A 15,550-nucleotide genomic window follows, 5' to 3' on the forward strand; every position below is an offset into this window, starting at 1 on the left:
TCCCTGTAAGACAGGGTGCCTGCCCTAAAGCTTACACACAGCGAGACAAAACAAACACAAAAGTTAATAACAAGACAAAAATTAAATTGCAATCCAAAAACTGCGGACAGAAGAATCTGGAACATGCCACATATCTGGTTAAGTGCACACAGGGCAAGCCACAGGCATTCAAAGGTGGGGGTCGCCTCCCCTCGGAGCTTTGCGGTGAGGATCGAATGGGGACATGGACAAAGTCTAGCAACGCCGCTTAGAGCGTGCGCTTTGGGATCGCTTGCTGTTCCTCTGGTCTCAGTGATCCTCTCTGTAAAAGGGGGATAATAACTAAGCATGACATCTGACATATACTAAGCACTCAATAATGGGAGCTATTATTACCATTTAAAAAATAACGACAGATGTTTGCAAACTGGTTCAAGAGACACGAGGAGACTGCAGAATTTGGTCATTAGGGTGGTAGCTCTGAAAACAGATTTGAACGAGTGAATGAGTAAACAAATGAATGCGTCCTTGGGTTGGCTCCGCCCTCCAGACCGATTACGCCGGCATGCTGCCCCCTAAGCGATTCAGCGAAATGGACCCCCGGCTCCAGGGTCAGCTGCATCTCAGTGTATGAGGTGTGCGGTGGTGGGAGGTGGCCACTCAGGGCCGGGGAGCCCCAGCAGCCCAGGCGGAGCTTGCGGGTGTCATGTTCCGGGAGGGTCTTCGCTCCGTCTCCCCCTCCCCCACTCCCCACTCAGCGCGGCCTCCGTGGGCCCGGGGACCAGCGGGCTCGGCAGTGCCCAGGTCGATCTCGGGGCGACGGGCGAGCGGCTGAAGGAGGGGCAGCGGTCAAGGAGCCCGCCCGGGTTCTCCGCGTGGGGGACGTGCCGGCGGAAGCGCTGCCTTATCCTGGGAAGGTCGATCTAGGCCGTCCCAGGCTGGAGTGGGGGTGGGGTGCTGATGCATCTTCGGATGCTATGGTCCCCCAGCCCTTCCAGGCCAAGGTCTCCCGCACCCAGTGGGAATTTGGGGCCGGGGGAATTGGGGTGGGGGTGAAAGAGAAGCGGAGCCTCCTTGGCAGAGGAGTGGGGGAAGGGGCGCCCTAAAGGGGGAAACGAGCGCTGCCCAGGCTGCCGGCCCCTTTAAGAGGCCGGGCTGGCTCTGCGGCGGCTCCAGCTAACCGCGTGCCTGGCGCAGCTCTGCGGTCCGTGTCCCGGGGCGAGGAATCGGAGCCGGGCGGGGCGGCAGGACCCGGCGCGGGCGGGGGCGTGGTCCAGCCGGCAGCTGGGCGGAGCCGGAGCTGCAGACAGCCTGTCAGCGGAGCCGAGAGAGCGGCGGAGCCCGGGGGTGGGCGGAGCCTCGGGGCCGTGGGCGGGGCCCGGCGCTGCGGGCCTCGGGGGCGGGGCCGCGGGCTCGGGGAGCGCCGCAGAGCGAGGCGGGGTGGGCGGGGCGAGGGCGGGGGCGGGGCCCGTGTCTGCAGTGGGCGGGGCCCGCCGCAGAGGGGCAGTGCCGGCCGAGGGTCCTCTGCGCGCGGCTGCCGCGGTGGCTGCACAGCGTCTCTGACAGCCCCGGCGCCGGACCCGCGAGCCCCGCGACCTCGCGCACCCGCCGCGGCCTCCACCGCGGCCCGAGTCCCGCGCTCGCCCCGGCGCCCACATCCGGCGGCGGGCCGCCCGCGGTCGCTGCGGAGGCCGCATCTGGCGCGCATCTGGACCCGCCCGGCCGGCCGCGCTGGAGCCCGCGCCTGCCCTGGCCCGGCCGCGCCGGGAGCCCGGCCCCGAGCTGGAGCCGCACCTGGAGCCGCGGGCCCGGGGCCTTGAGCCGCGCAGCCGGCGCATGGTGAACTCGCTGCTGTTCGGGGAGATGGCCTTGGCCTTCGGCTGCCCGCCGGGCGGCGGCGGCGGCGCGGGCTGCCCCGGGGGGGGCGGCGGCGGCGGGGCCGGGCCGGGGCCGGCGCCGGTGGCGGCGGCGCTGCGGGACGACCTGGGCTCCAACATCCACCTCCTCAAGGGGCTCAACGTGCGCTTCCGCTGCTTCCTGGCCAAGGTGCACGAGCTGGAGCGGCGCAACCGGCTGCTGGAGAAGCAGCTGGAGCAGCAGCAGAGCGAGCGCGAGCGGCGGCTGCGCTACAAGACCTTCTCCCGCGAGCAGGCCGTGCAGACCGGGCCCGAGCTGCTGCGCCCGCCCGCGCCGGCCAGCGGGCTGGGCAGCGGCGCGGCGGCCGGCGCCGGCGCCAACGCCAACGCGGTGGCCCTGGGCGGCCTGCCCCCCGGCGGCGGCTCGCACCCGCAGCACTACGGCCGCCTGCCCGGGACCATCTGGAGCTACACGCAGGTGCGGCGCACGGGCGGCGGCGGCGTGGAGACCGTGCAGGGCCCCGGCGTGTCGTGGGTGCACCCCGACGGCGTGGGCGTGCAGATCGACACCATCACGCCCGAGATCCGCGCGCTCTACAACGTGCTGGCCAAGGTGAAGCGCGAGCGCGACGAGTACAAGCGGAGGTGAGTGGGGTCCCGCCGCCCACCCCGCCCGGCGAGGGGCGCCCAGGCCCCGGCAGCCGCGGAATGTGTTCGGGAGGGGTCGGGGGCGGCCAGCTGGTCCTGGCGGGTGGGCTGGAAGCTGTGTTTGCTGAGCGCCTGCCTACACACGCTTGGGAAACTCAGTTATCTGGTTCCAAGAATGGGGGCGGCGCTGACTACGGTGGGGGACACCTCGGCACCGTCATTGGACCGGGCACGTTGTTTTCTAGGTGACGTAACCATCGGGGTTTTATGGGATCTCATTTAATCCTCACGGCAACGCAGAGTGTAGGGCATTCTTATCCCCATTTTGTAGATGAGGAAACTGAGGCACAGAGATGCAAGTGACTTGCCTAAGGTGGCTTGGCTAATAAGTGGTGAAGGGGGGATTTCAACTAGTGATTTTAACTACTCCTGGCTAGTCTGTCTCCCAGCTTGGGTGTTTTCCCAGGGAGGTAGGAGGTGGGTTCCCTTCCCTTCATGGATGAAAAGAAAAAACTCTTAACCAACCCACTGGCTTTTTGTTCCTTGAATTAAATGAGATCATGTGTTTGAAAATGGACCCATCTGTCCCTACCCACTGGGACCAGGGTCTGCCGTCTTGCTGCAGCTCTCTAAGGTCCAGCTGGCTGGGCTGGATAACCAGACCTACATCAGACTGGCCACAAGCTTTTAAAAACACTTCCCTTCACCCCTCTTCTCCCCACCCCACTATTGTTCTGGTTTATTGGGTCACAACAAACTCGGCCCTAAAGGCCCACAGCAGGAGATAACCTTCGGCTAGAACACTGGACATCGAATGGACCCAGCCCACCATCTCTGGCTAGAGTGTAGGGCAGACTGCCTGCGGGACTGGCCGCACATTGCTGTCTAGCTCAGATTCCCCAGCTGGGAAACTGACAGTGCTTCCTGCCTGCAGTCTGGCTGACAGTACTGTCTGCTCGGTTTTCTGATAAGAGGAGAAGGGTCTGTCTGTAGCATTGCAGGCCTGGGTGGGGGTGGGGTCCTCTGGTCCTGGCTGCTGCTGTCCCAGGCATGGGCAACCCTGCATTGGGAGCCAGGGCTCTGAACTCCAGGGCTTGGAGGATGTGCTGAGAAGGATTTTTCCTTCCACTCCTTGAGTCCTGGTGCTCCCATGAGCACAGAGGTCTGCCCTGGTGGCTGGGCAAGGATCTCCTTGCATTTCTTTCCAGTGGGCAGGCTGGCTATTGGGCAGGATTCAAATGCCCACTCCATCACCGGCTAGCGAGACTGTGGAACCACTTGGAAGCCTGTTTGCTCCCCTGAGAAATGGGAATAATAAAATCCATCCACAGTTGCATGAAGGAAGAGTAGGGTGGTGATGGTTTTTGGAAGGTATAAAGTAATCAAGCTGATGTTATAAAGATGATAGGGGCCGGCCCCGTGGCTTGGTGGTTGAGTGAGCGCGCTCCACTGCTGGCCGCCCGGGTTCGGATCCCGGGCTCGCACCGACGCGCTGCTTCTCCGGCCACGCTGAGGCCGCGTCCCACATACAGCAACTAGAAGGATGTGCAGCTATGACACACAACTATCTACTGGGGCTTTGGGGGGAAAAAATAAATAAATAAAATCTTTAAAAAAAAAAAAAAAAAAAAAGATGATAGGCTCTTTGTCAAGCCAGCAGAGAGCAGATGCCCAGTCTCAGCTTTCTCTCATGCAGGGCCTGGCTTTCTGGGGGTAGATCTTACACCACACTCGGAGATGAGCTACTCTCCAGGGCTAGTTGTCTCTCTTGAGGACTTGAGAATGGCTTGGTGTCTTGCCGTGGGGAGGCTACCTCCCTACCCCTTGTGGGCAGCTTCGTTGGGCTGGGGAAGGGAAACAGGCATGTGCTCTCCATGGTGAAACTCAGAGGGATGGGCCCTTCTGTCTGCCACTGTTGATTGTGTCGTCATGCCCCAGGCTTGTGCTGTGTTTGTTTTATTGTGTGTGTGCTTTTTGGACCTGGCTACTAAGGAGATGGAAAAACCATGCCCAGTCTCAGAGGGAGATAGGTTGGCATTGAGCAACGCTCTGTTCGAGTTGCACCCAGGGCGTGGGGTGTGAGGTCAGCTGCTGGCACTGGCCTGGAATGAGACGGGCACTGCTGAGACAGGTGGAGTGCGGGTGTCTCTCTTCCCGCCCTCCGGGGTGCGTGTGCGCCTTCTCTTCCTCCATTCTTTTGTGAACTGGGGAGAAAAGTCAAGGTCTTTTCTGACCTTGATTCAGGGCTCACTTTGGGTTTTTCCAAAGCAAGTATACTCCCTTCCTTGGGCCTCAGTTTCCCTGTCTGTAGAGTGAGAGGTGGGTGGGCTGGAACTGTGCTCCTTGAAGCCCCAGGCTTCCTCAGAGATGCTGTAGGGGTTCCTTGAATATCAAATAAAAATTAATATTTAAAAATATATTAAAATGTTAACGTGGTCATAAAAATGGGCTCACTCACTTTTAAGTTCTTAATGTTAACTCATCAAAATCCACGTATAAGCTAACTTGTTAGTAGTTGGCCTCAAGTTAAAGCCACTCTCCTGCCTTTTCCATTTGTCTGAAGAGTATTCTGAGATTACAAAGCAAACTGGTAAAAACAATTCCCATTCGCAGCGACTTATCTGTGTGAGTCAGGATTTTCTTGATACTCTGCAGCCAAAACTGGAGATAGAATTAAATGACATGTGGACCTGTCTTCCACAATGCCAATTCTAAATGTTGATGGATCAAAATAGCCTCATCAACCTCACTGAATGCATTTAGAGTAGGTAACTCTTATATATTTGAACCTACAATATAAATTTACACAAGTAACATTCTGTTTTTAATTGTTTCTATTTTTGGGTTTCTCGTAAGAATTTTCTTTTGGGAGGAGGGTTGGCATATGATCAACTTTTTAAAAAGTTTAAAAAACGCTGGGCTAGATGATCTCAAAGGGTCTTCCCAGCCTTGACAATCTATAAATGTGAGTTTGAGTTCCCAGCTCACTTCTGATCCCTTGTCTGTAAGAGAAGTCACAGTCTGAGGAATGAGACCAAGGGGTTTGCCTGGACTGTTGGCCACTGAAGGCTTCAGATTCTTCCAGGACGTCTAGCCCGGAGTCCTAAGCAGTGAGCAATGGAAGAAGCCTGTGCCAGGAAAAGAAAGCTTTCAGGGTTTCCTTGGGTCCACTTGGAGGAACTCACAGCCTCGGAGACCCCCACTTGCCTCCTCAAAGGGCAGCCTGGTGCGTGTAGGTCACTGTTCTCCAAGCTGGAGGCTTTTTGAGTTCCCTCTCCGTGATTTGTGGCTATATCCATGTACCACCACCTGTATTATTACTTATGTCAACTATTTTAAACAGCTTTTATTGACGTATAATTTGGATATCATAAAAATCCTCCCATTTTCATGATTTTTGGTAAATCCACAAAGTTGTGCAACCATGACCACAACCCAGTTTTAGAATACTTGCATCACCCTCAAAAGATCCTCATGGCCGTTTGCATTTCATCCCTGTTCCCACCCCAGCCTGAGCAACCACTGATCTGCTTTCTGTTTCTGTAGACTGGTCTTTTCTAGACACTTCGTGTAAATGGAATCATGCAATACATAGTCTTTCGCGTCTGGTTTCTCTCACTTATGTGATGTTTTCAAGGTTCATCTGTGTCGGAGCATAGATCAGTAGTATGTTCTTTTCTACTGCTGAATAATATTCCACTGTATGGTGAGACACATTTTGTCTATCCATTCACCCATGTAGTCAATAAAATTTAAGGGGGCCGGCCCCGTGGCATAGGGGTTAAGTGCGCGCGCTCCGCTGCTGGCAGCCCGGGTTTGGATCCTGGGCGTGCAGTGACGCACCGCTTCTCAAGCCACGCTGTGGCAGTGTCCTACATAAAGTGGAGGAAGATGGGCATGGATGTTAGCTCAGGGCTGGTCTTCCTCAGCAAAAAGAGGAGGATTGGCATGGATGTTAGCTCAGGGCTGATCTTCCTCACAGAAAAAATAAATAAATAAAATAAAGTTTAAATTTAAAAAGTCCCCTGTGTACCCCCACCCCCTCACCTCCTCTCCTGTGCTATCACTGGTACAGGAACCATGTTTTGTAAGCACCAACCCAAACCAGAGCCCTGGCCTGGGCTGCCCGGACCCTGCATGCTACTGCTCTGGTTTCTCCTTGCTCCAACCAGCCCTGAGCTCTTCACCACGAGCGAGATGTGGTTGCTGAAACCGTAACGCGACAAGGTTGTCAAGCGTTGATTTGGAAACCAAAACAAACATCTCTGCCCTGTCACCACCCACTGCCACCAAAATATCCTGTTCTGAGTTTGTAAGCTGGGGGCTTTTCCCTGGGAGATTCCTGCTGAATCTTTCTGAACTTTAAACAAGTGCATCAACTGAATTGGCATCAAGAGACCCGGACTCCAGGTCTGGCTCTGCCACTGGGCGCTGTGTGACCTCAGGCCAGTTGCTGCCCTCTCTGAGCCTTAGTCCTTCACCTTGACATGAGGGGATCCTTCAGGTGACCCCTCCCAGCTCGCTTTACACTTTGAGTCTGGGACTTGAAGGGGCCCGGGTCAGGGCTGCTGTTTCTGCCTCCTGGGACGACAGTCTGGGCCTCCCCCTCTCCTGTTCCAGGCCCAGTGTGGTTTGGAACTGGCTGGTTTCGTTCCCTCCCCCTGCAGTTCGCCGAGTGTCTGCCCCTGACTCAAGTCAGCATGAAGGGCTTGCTTTGTTTTCCCTGGTGCCTGGGGTGATGGAGCTTTGGTTGAGAGCCTGGAGGGACCACGGTGGTCATTCAGCCTGCTGTTTTCAGATGGGCCCTTTGGAGCCCTGGGGTCCAGAGCAGGGTGTCTTGGGGCAATTCTGGGGACAGTAGGGGCTGAGCACCTGGGATTTGGCCCACATCAACCACAGCAGCTCCGTTTCCGTGACTCTCAGATTGACATTCTGAGGAAGATTCAATTGGAAAACAGGGCTCTACAGTTGAGGAAAAAAAGAAACAAAGAAATTGCTGATTCAGCTGAGTACTTTCATTTTAGAGATGGGAAAACTGAGGCCCAGAGGGGCCTGACCCACAAAGCTGAGCTGGGCAGACCTCTCTCTGCCATCGAGAGCTTCCCTCACCACTCCGAGGTGATGCCCACGTCATCTGCCTGAGGTGGGGGCCGGGCAGAGTTCTCATCACTTTTTGTGCTTCTGCCTTTAAGCATTTTTTAAAAAGCCACTTTCATGGATGGGAGGGACTTTTGTCACAGCTATTTCTGATCGTGAGCAGGAAAGGGCTGGGCTGTCAGCCCGAAAGGAGGGCTCCGAAAAGGGCTGGTGGGTGAGCCAGCTGGAGTGTCCCCTGCCCTAGGGGCCCTTGAGCAGGTGGGTGGTGGCCCCCAAACGCCCCAAGGCCAGAAGGCTGGCCCGGAAGGCTGGCCGGAGGGCTTCGTTCCCTGCCACTTCCGTTATTTCTGAAGCTGCCACTGATATGGATTCTTTGTGATTTTCCTGGGGGGCAGCCGAGGATGTGGACAAAGGGTTCGAATCCCAGCTCTGTCATTCAGCCACTTTCTGTGTGACTGTGGGCAGTTGCTTGGCCTCTCTGAGCTGCCTGAGCCACCGCTTTCTGTAAAGGAGGGAGAGGAACGCTGCTCCCCCAGGGATGGGGAAGGAACAAATGAGCCCACGTGTTAAGGCACCGGGGGCTTGGTAGGCTCCTGGTGTGTCCCCCCAGCCCATCCCTTCCCCCGCACGTCTGTGCCGTCCATGGACACGATCTCGGCGCGGCGCTGGGCTGCCCAGCACATCCATTTCAGGACATGTCCCTCTCTCTGTCCTGTGGAAGGCGCCAGCGATGGTGCTGGGGGCGGAGGGGGGGCTGCTGCTTTGTCCAGCATCTCTAAGGAGGGTGTTCTTCCTACTCTTAGCGGTTGATTTGTGCCTCCGGAAATCTCTGGCCACCCCCCGCCCTTTCTCCCAACCTCTCTTCAAAGAAACCCACAAACCCCCCTCCATCTGGCTCCTCAGTGTTCCAGAGTCCTTGGCTGGGCTGGCGTTCTCTTTGGGGACAAATTTGGGAGGGATTTTCAGAGCCTCAAGCTAGAGGGAGAGGAATGAGGTCCCAGAAAAGAAGAGGAAGCAGGAAGCAGGGAGACAGCTGACGCTGAAGATTCCTTCTCCCAGGAATGCAGGCGGGGCTTCTGCCTCGGCCACCGGATGCGGGGGGCCCCCCTGGGCTCCCCCAGCACACACACACACACACACACTCTCACACACTCTCATCTCATACGCTCGCCGGCTCTCTCTCCAGGCTCGTGGCTGCATCCCCACATGGCCAAATACCCACGTGTCGGTATTTGAAGGACACAGAAGGGTAGACCCAGAATTTGAACACGCTGTTTGCCGCAAGGAGATGCGTTGACTTCCAGGGGAATTGATTTACACCGTGCCGTGTGTCAGTGATACCGGAGGCTGTGGCCTTTGCATCTGGAGTCCTGGCTTTTGATCCTATCCGGGAAGTGAAGCCTGGCTGGCGTTCTGTTTATTTCCCATGTCATGGATGGCTGAAGGTCTGGGACAGGGAAGGAGGCAGCTCCACTGTCCCCTGTGCTCTGCCCTGCCTTTCTTCTGTCAGGCATTCCTGAGCGCCCACCACCTCCCCCATCGCAGCACTCCACACCCTGAGTAGTAATTGCCCGGGATGTGTCCGCGGCACATTGACTGTAAGCTCTGTGGGGGCGGCTCTGGGTCTGTGTTCTTTGTGTGATACTCGCAGAGCCCAGCCAGGGCCACGCTGAGCATTTGTGCACGAGGGAGGGGTCTGTGCCTGGCTGCTGCGTGCTCGTGGGCCCCCAGCGGGGCTGGGGGAGGTAAGGCACAGACGACACGGGTGACCAGCATGGACTCTACATCTGGGGACTCGCAGCTTGTGGAGGGAAGGGTCTGGACTTGGAGTCAGGAGACCTGCTCTTCCGTTCAGACCTGCATCCGTTCAGGAAGTTTGAATAACACCCATTGCCTGGCGCCAGATGTCAGCCCCCAGCGCAGGAGTTAGAAGCTGAGCGAGCTTAGGCTGGTCGCTTTGCCTCTCTGAGTCTCAGTTTCCTCATCTGGAAAAGGGGCATGCTGAGCTCTGTGTCCCAAGGTTGTGGGAGGAGTAAAGTAGCTACAGCTGTTTGTGAATAGTGAAGTTCCAAAAAAATTACACAGCAAGATTTCACAGGGCAGAAGGGTGGGTGTCCTGAGGAGTGAGTGATGCCGGCTTTGTGAGGTGGGCAGGAGTTGAGAACCAGGCCGGAAACTGGGAGAGGGTGGTCCCTGCCCTTGCTGGCAGCATCCGAGAGTCGTGCAGGCTCTGGGCCTTGCTGGCTGCAGGCTTTTAGAGGATTCCAGGCCAGAAAAGGGCCTGGTGCAGATTTCTGATGCTGCTGCCTGCCCTCCAGGGCAGTGCCCTCCCACCCTCAGTGGGCACCAGTGCTGGCTTCCTGGGCAGGATGTGGTTTCTTACTCTAGTTCCTGGAACAAGAGAGGGTAGTTGTCACTCAACAGTAAATCTGGCAAATGCCTCTGGTTCCCTCGAGGGGCTGTGGCCTCGCTGAGCCCCTTGGGTGGTGGCCTGGGGCAGCTAGAGCTTTTTGGAGTCCAGGTGGTGGTCCTCGCTGGCCCGTGGCATGATGTGAGCTTCCCGTTGCCCACCTGGGAATGGGGACGGTGGGAAGCTGGGCTTGTCCAGTGCCCTGGGAAGCCTGTTCTCTCTGTAACCTCATTGGAGTGGGCTGGATTCTGCACATGCCATGTAATCTCTTGCACCTCAGTTTGTCACTCTGTAAAATGGGGATAAGATTTCTTATGAATGCTGCTTCCCAAGGTTGATGTAAAAAATCAGTTGAAATTGTGGAGTGTGAAAGCATTTTCGAAAAAAGGTTTAAAAATAACTCATAATGACTTAATAGCTACCATTGATTGAGCACCTACTATGTGCTGGGCTCTGTGATGACTTCTTTAAATAAGTGAGATTTAATTCTTAGAGGAACCCCAAGAGGTGGGAGTTGATTATGCCCATTTTATAGCTGAGAGGTTCAGAGAGGTGAAGAAATCTGCCCCAGATCTCGCAGCAAGTCCAGTCTGGGGCTCCAGACCCCGAGTTCAGTGCTCTTCCCAGGGGGAGACGCAGGCTGGCCTTGTCCCGTGCGGCCTGAGGGCTGGTGAAGGCTGGCCCAGGGTGAGGAGGCAGGCAGGAGGCACGCCGAGGCGCGGGGTCTCCCCGGTGCCTGTCACAATATTGCCACAGCGGGTGGCGGAGCAGGAGGCGGCAGCTACACTGGGAAGACTTCCTGCTGTCGCTTGATAGTAATTATTTCTTGAGAAGCCAATGAATCACTGGCAGTGGCAGGCAGGTGAGCCTCCGGGGCCACCATCCAGCGCCCTGCTCTTTGGAGATGATCCTACTGGGGGCCTGACTCTGGGTGGGGGAGGTCCTGGTCAGCCTCAGAGGTTGGCACACCTCGGCCGGCGGGCCTGGCAAGGGAGGGGATGGGGAGCAGGGAGCACGTGTTATTACCTGTCCGGCACTTGCCACGTGATCTGGTTAAAACATTGTGGCGGTTCTGCAGGATGGACACCAAGGCTCAGAGGGGAAAGGTAACTTGCTTGACATCACATAGCAAAGCCAGGCCTGGATGTGGGTCTCAGACTCTAAGTTAATGCCCTTTTGTCACACCCGGCCCCTAAGTGCCCCAGGGCGGTGGCCAGAGCTTCTCACCAACTGATAACGAGCAGGATGGGGCAAAGGGCATTCTGGGGGTGGGAGGGGGTGGCCTCCGCCCTGGGCTCTGGTCGCCTAACTTTTGCTTTCTGGGAGTGCCATGAGCGTTGCCAGGGTTCAGGGACCTTGCTACAGTCATTCCGTGCCTCTCCTTGGGGAAGGTGAACCTGCTGGGTGTAGACATCCGAGAAGCCAGGGTTCCATTCTCTCGGCAGTGCCTGGGTGCCCGCCGCGGGCCAGGCCCTGTGCTGGGCACTGGGGTGAAGCAGACACAGCCCCTGCCCAGGAGCTCAGAGTCTGGGGACGCAGGCAGATGAGACAATGCCACGTGACAAGTACCTGCTCAAGTAGAGCCTGTGCATACTAGGGGCACAATACATATTTATTAGTTAATTTATTAAACAAATATTTATACCACATTGACTCTGCCAGGCTCCATTCAAAGCAGTTTACAAACATTTAATTCATGTATCTTCGTAATAACCCTGTGAGTTGGGTACTAACATTAGCCCATTTTAGAGATGCTGAAACTGAGCCACAGAGACACTGAGGGAACTGGGCCAAGACCACTCATAAGCGGCAAGCCGAGATTCGAACCCAGGAGGTCAGGCTCCAGATTCAACCTTTTATCCTGTGTGGTACCCAGGAAGGGGCATGCCTGTTGCAGGCAGCTTTCCTGCTCTGAGCCTCAGTTTTCACTTCTGTGAAATGGGAGTATTAAATCTGACCTCATGAGGCCGTTTGGAAGATTAAATGAAGTGATGCCTGTGGAAGCATTTTATAAACTGTTGAGGGATGTCCCCGTGGTGACTAAATGGTTGGAAGCTCTGGGCCCTACCCATACTGCTGTTTTTTCCTCCAATATCGCATATAGCCTGGGGCTACTCGAAGCTGCATGAAATGTCTCATCCTCCCCTTGCCTTTATATTCACGCCTCCCCTGGATCCCGAGGCAAGCTGTGATGGGGTGTTAGACAGAAACCTGCGAAACTAGACAGCTTGGAGCAGAGCGTTTGTGTGGAACTTAGAATCTGGGAAGAGAGGAAGCCAAGAGTGTTTCCGCTGTTTATCGGCGACGTGACCTTGAGAGTCATTTGCTTCTCTGAGCCACCATTCCTTATCTGCAAAATGGGGACAGTCATATTGCATGAATGGCTCCAGAAACTAAATGAGGTGATGGTGCTCAGACACTGGCAGCTGCTGGGGTGATTATTGAGTGAGGCTGGGGGTCCTGGGAAGAGGCGCAGGGGCGGGAGTCGGATGGCGTTTGGCCCTGGCCGGGGCCGGAGCCCCTCCGCGTGGCTGTCTCCGAGCTGTCTCTGAGATGCTTGCTCAGCGCTCTACGGCCCGCGTGCTCCGACTTCGGGATGCGCAATTTCACACAGGCCCCCGCTCATCTGCTGCTGGATGGAGAGACGCCCCCGCAGTGGAGACACTGCCTTCCGCCCTCTTAACTGGCCATTTTTATTACTTGGGTTATTTAAGATGGTTCTTGGCTTGCTGCCGCCTGTTTGCCGTCTTGGGGGAGGGGAAGAACTGCTGGTCTAAGTGGACCTTGTGAAATTCCCCGGCAGACAGGCTCCTCTCTGGGCAGGGTCGCTGCATCTTCCCAGGGCCCATCGGCACGCCCTTTTTGCCCCGGGCTGCTGTGGTAACGGACAGAAGGCCATCTAGCAGGAGATGATGGGGAGGGCGGGAAGACTGGGACTGGAGTAGCTTTGGAGAGAGCTTGTTGCAAAGGCAGACCACAGGACCAGAGAGAGAGCCTTGGAGCTCTAGGTGGGACCCTGGTGGGATCCTGTTGTGCCTGAAACCCAGGGATTCCGGAAGGTACCTGAGCCAGCTTAGGGCCAGTCCAGGAAGGCTTCCTGGAGGAGATATCACCTGAGTTGTGTTTTGAAGGTCCAGTAAGAGTGGAAGAGAAGGGGGAAGGGTGCTCCAGGGAGAGAGAGCAGCTTGTGCAAAGGCCTGGAGGTGAGACTGCGTTGCCATTCCACAGTCTGGAGCCTGCCCCTCGTGCCCAGGCTTGAGTCTGGACACGGCCAGAACCTGGCCACCTGCCCTTTCTCCTTCCCCTGCTTGTCCTCCTCCCTCCCGTGGCCCTGCTGGCTCTCTCTCATCCTCTCTCCTCTCCCTCTTTCCCCTCTCTCATGGTTTGGCCTCTGCTCCTGGTGGCTGGCTCTCTCGCCCCTCCCGTCCCTGCTCTGAGGCAGGGCAGGGCTGTGAGGGGGGCGCCGAGCCCCCGCTCTCCGCCTGATGCCAGGCCTCGGTGGGGGCTCTTTGTCTGTGGCTGGGGCTTTGTGAGCCCGTGTGTCCGTGTAAGCATGTGTCTCGGAGCCTCTGTCTATATCCTGTGGACTTGGAGCCCCCGGGTCAGGACCCCACTTCTGGCCACCCCGGGCCCCTTGTACTCTGGGGCTGGGGTCTTGACATCATGGTGGGTGGCAGGGGAGGTTGCCTGGTGAGAGGGATGGCTGCCAGGTCTTGGAGCTCAATGCTGGCCATGGGGGCTCAGCCTGCCCGGCCCTCATCAGGGTCTGGACTGAGGATTAGACACGGGGAGGGGAGCGGGCTGGGGAGGCCGGGCTGCGCATCTTCCCTCTCTCATCTGACCGCCGCCTGTCCCCTCTCCCTCACACCTGAGACTTCTTACCCTCTGGCGGGCCCAGAGGGTTTGAGGCGCTCTCGGAGGTCATTTAATCCATCCCCCTGCTTCCGGGCCACATTGTCTCCTGTCATGCCGGCTGAGTAGACGTGCCTTCTGTCTTTTGAAAAAAACCTGAGAGCTTGTCCTTCAGTTTTTATATTTTCCTCTCCATTCCCACTTGCATGCCCATGACCATTTTACAGATGAGAACACTGAAACTCAGAGAAGGAGAGCAGCTCCCTTGAGGTCACACAGCAGAATAGGGGCTGGAATCCAGGTCCCCTGAAGAGGGCTCCTTTGAAACCCTTGGGCTAAGGAATCCTTCTGGGGGCTGCTAGTCCTTTAAGGAGGGATTTCGAAAACTCCCGGCGGCCAGAGCACTTGGGGCGAAGAAGCCTCAGAGCCTGTCAAATGAAGTCCACAGAGACAGAGCCTTGGCCCTCGGCCCGACATCCAGGTCCTCGTGCAGACGAGGCTCTCGGCCTACAGAAGGGACGTCTGAGGTTGCCGTGGGTTTGTCTCCTTAAAACAAAAAGCACTTCCCTGGCCTCAGCCTGGCCTTGGGGTCTTGGGGTGTTGACTGACTGACTGACCTACCGTCCCTGTCTGCCAGCCATGTGCTTGGCTGCATCATTTCTCAGTGCCTCGGTTTCCTCTTGTATAAAATGGGATGATGAGACCCATGGGCCCAGTGAGGGTCATTCCTCTCCCCTTTCTCTGGGGAAGCCCTGGGATTGGAAGGTCTGAGGACTTTGCCAAGAGCATTGGAGTTGGTCAACCATAAGGCCTGACCCTCCAGTCCCCACGACACCGTGTTTCCTGAGTCCCCAGGCTGGGGCTGTGGCCTGACAGGTAGTACGTTTAGATCTGTACACAGTTTTATATGGAAAGTCTTATATTTAATATTCCACTGCAATAGGTTTTACACTTGCCTTTAAAGAAAATACTAACGTTTAGAACATCAAGACTTGGGGAAACTGAGGCCTGAGCTCAGCAGGCTACTGGCAGAGCCAGGATTAACTGGATGCCAAGTTCCGGGGACTCTCAACTCTTGGATTGTTCCCTTCTGTGCCTTGAGGCATAATAAATCCATGGGGAATTAAAAAGCAATAGCTTTGCTCGCTCTTCCTTTGTGTGCGTTGTTGGCCTGCGATCCGGGCCTTCCCTTGGGTAGGGGCTCTGACTCTGCTGTGGGACTGCCAGGGTTGCGTCCCCGCCCTGAGCCTCAGTCATCTCATCTGTAGAATGGGATGACAGCCTCAGCTCACAAGGTTGCAGTGAGGATTCAGTGAACTAGTGTGAGCTGAGGGCTAGGTGTGGGCATGGCCCCTTGGTTCTTCTCCCTCTGTCCCCTCTGCCCAGGCCTGGCCCTCCCAGCCCCCAGGTCCCGCGCGGTGAGAACTGCCTTCTCCCTCCCCCTTCCGGCGGCAGAGTGGCCTTTTGTGTTCAGGGCACTTCCTTTCCCCTGCAGAGCCGCCTGCCTGGCCAGCGAGAAGGTCACATCCCCTCTCCTGCTCAGCAGACTGTCAGCGCAGGGTCTCTGGGCGGGCAAGACCTAGCATTCTAGGCTGTGTCCAGCACAGTGTGTCGCCCGGAGCCTGTGGCTCCCGGTGGCCTTGGACAGTGGCCTTGAATGGGGGCGTCTGTCTCTGTCCCTGCCTCCTTGTGCCGATACGGAGGCAGC

The 15,550-nt window shown here is 56.9% G+C and overlaps 1 protein-coding gene across 1 annotated transcript in view; it reads left to right on the forward strand.

Moving 5' to 3' along the window:
• The first annotated feature begins 1,607 nt into the window (after positions 1 to 1,607).
• Positions 1,608 to 15,550, forward strand: part of IFFO2 (intermediate filament family orphan 2) — a 48,288-nt gene continuing 34,345 nt past the window's right edge. Inside the window, exon 1 of the mRNA XM_004426109.3 lies at positions 1,608 to 2,480. Within this exon, the coding sequence (XP_004426166.2) occupies positions 1,816 to 2,480 (665 nt within the window). The 5' untranslated portion in view covers positions 1,608 to 1,815. The remainder of the gene's footprint in view (positions 2,481 to 15,550) is intronic.

This window comes from Ceratotherium simum, chromosome 22, assembly GCF_057802395.1.
Source record: "Ceratotherium simum simum isolate JZ-2026a chromosome 22, ASM5780239v1, whole genome shotgun sequence".
Lineage (NCBI taxonomy): Eukaryota > Metazoa > Chordata > Mammalia > Perissodactyla > Rhinocerotidae > Ceratotherium > Ceratotherium simum.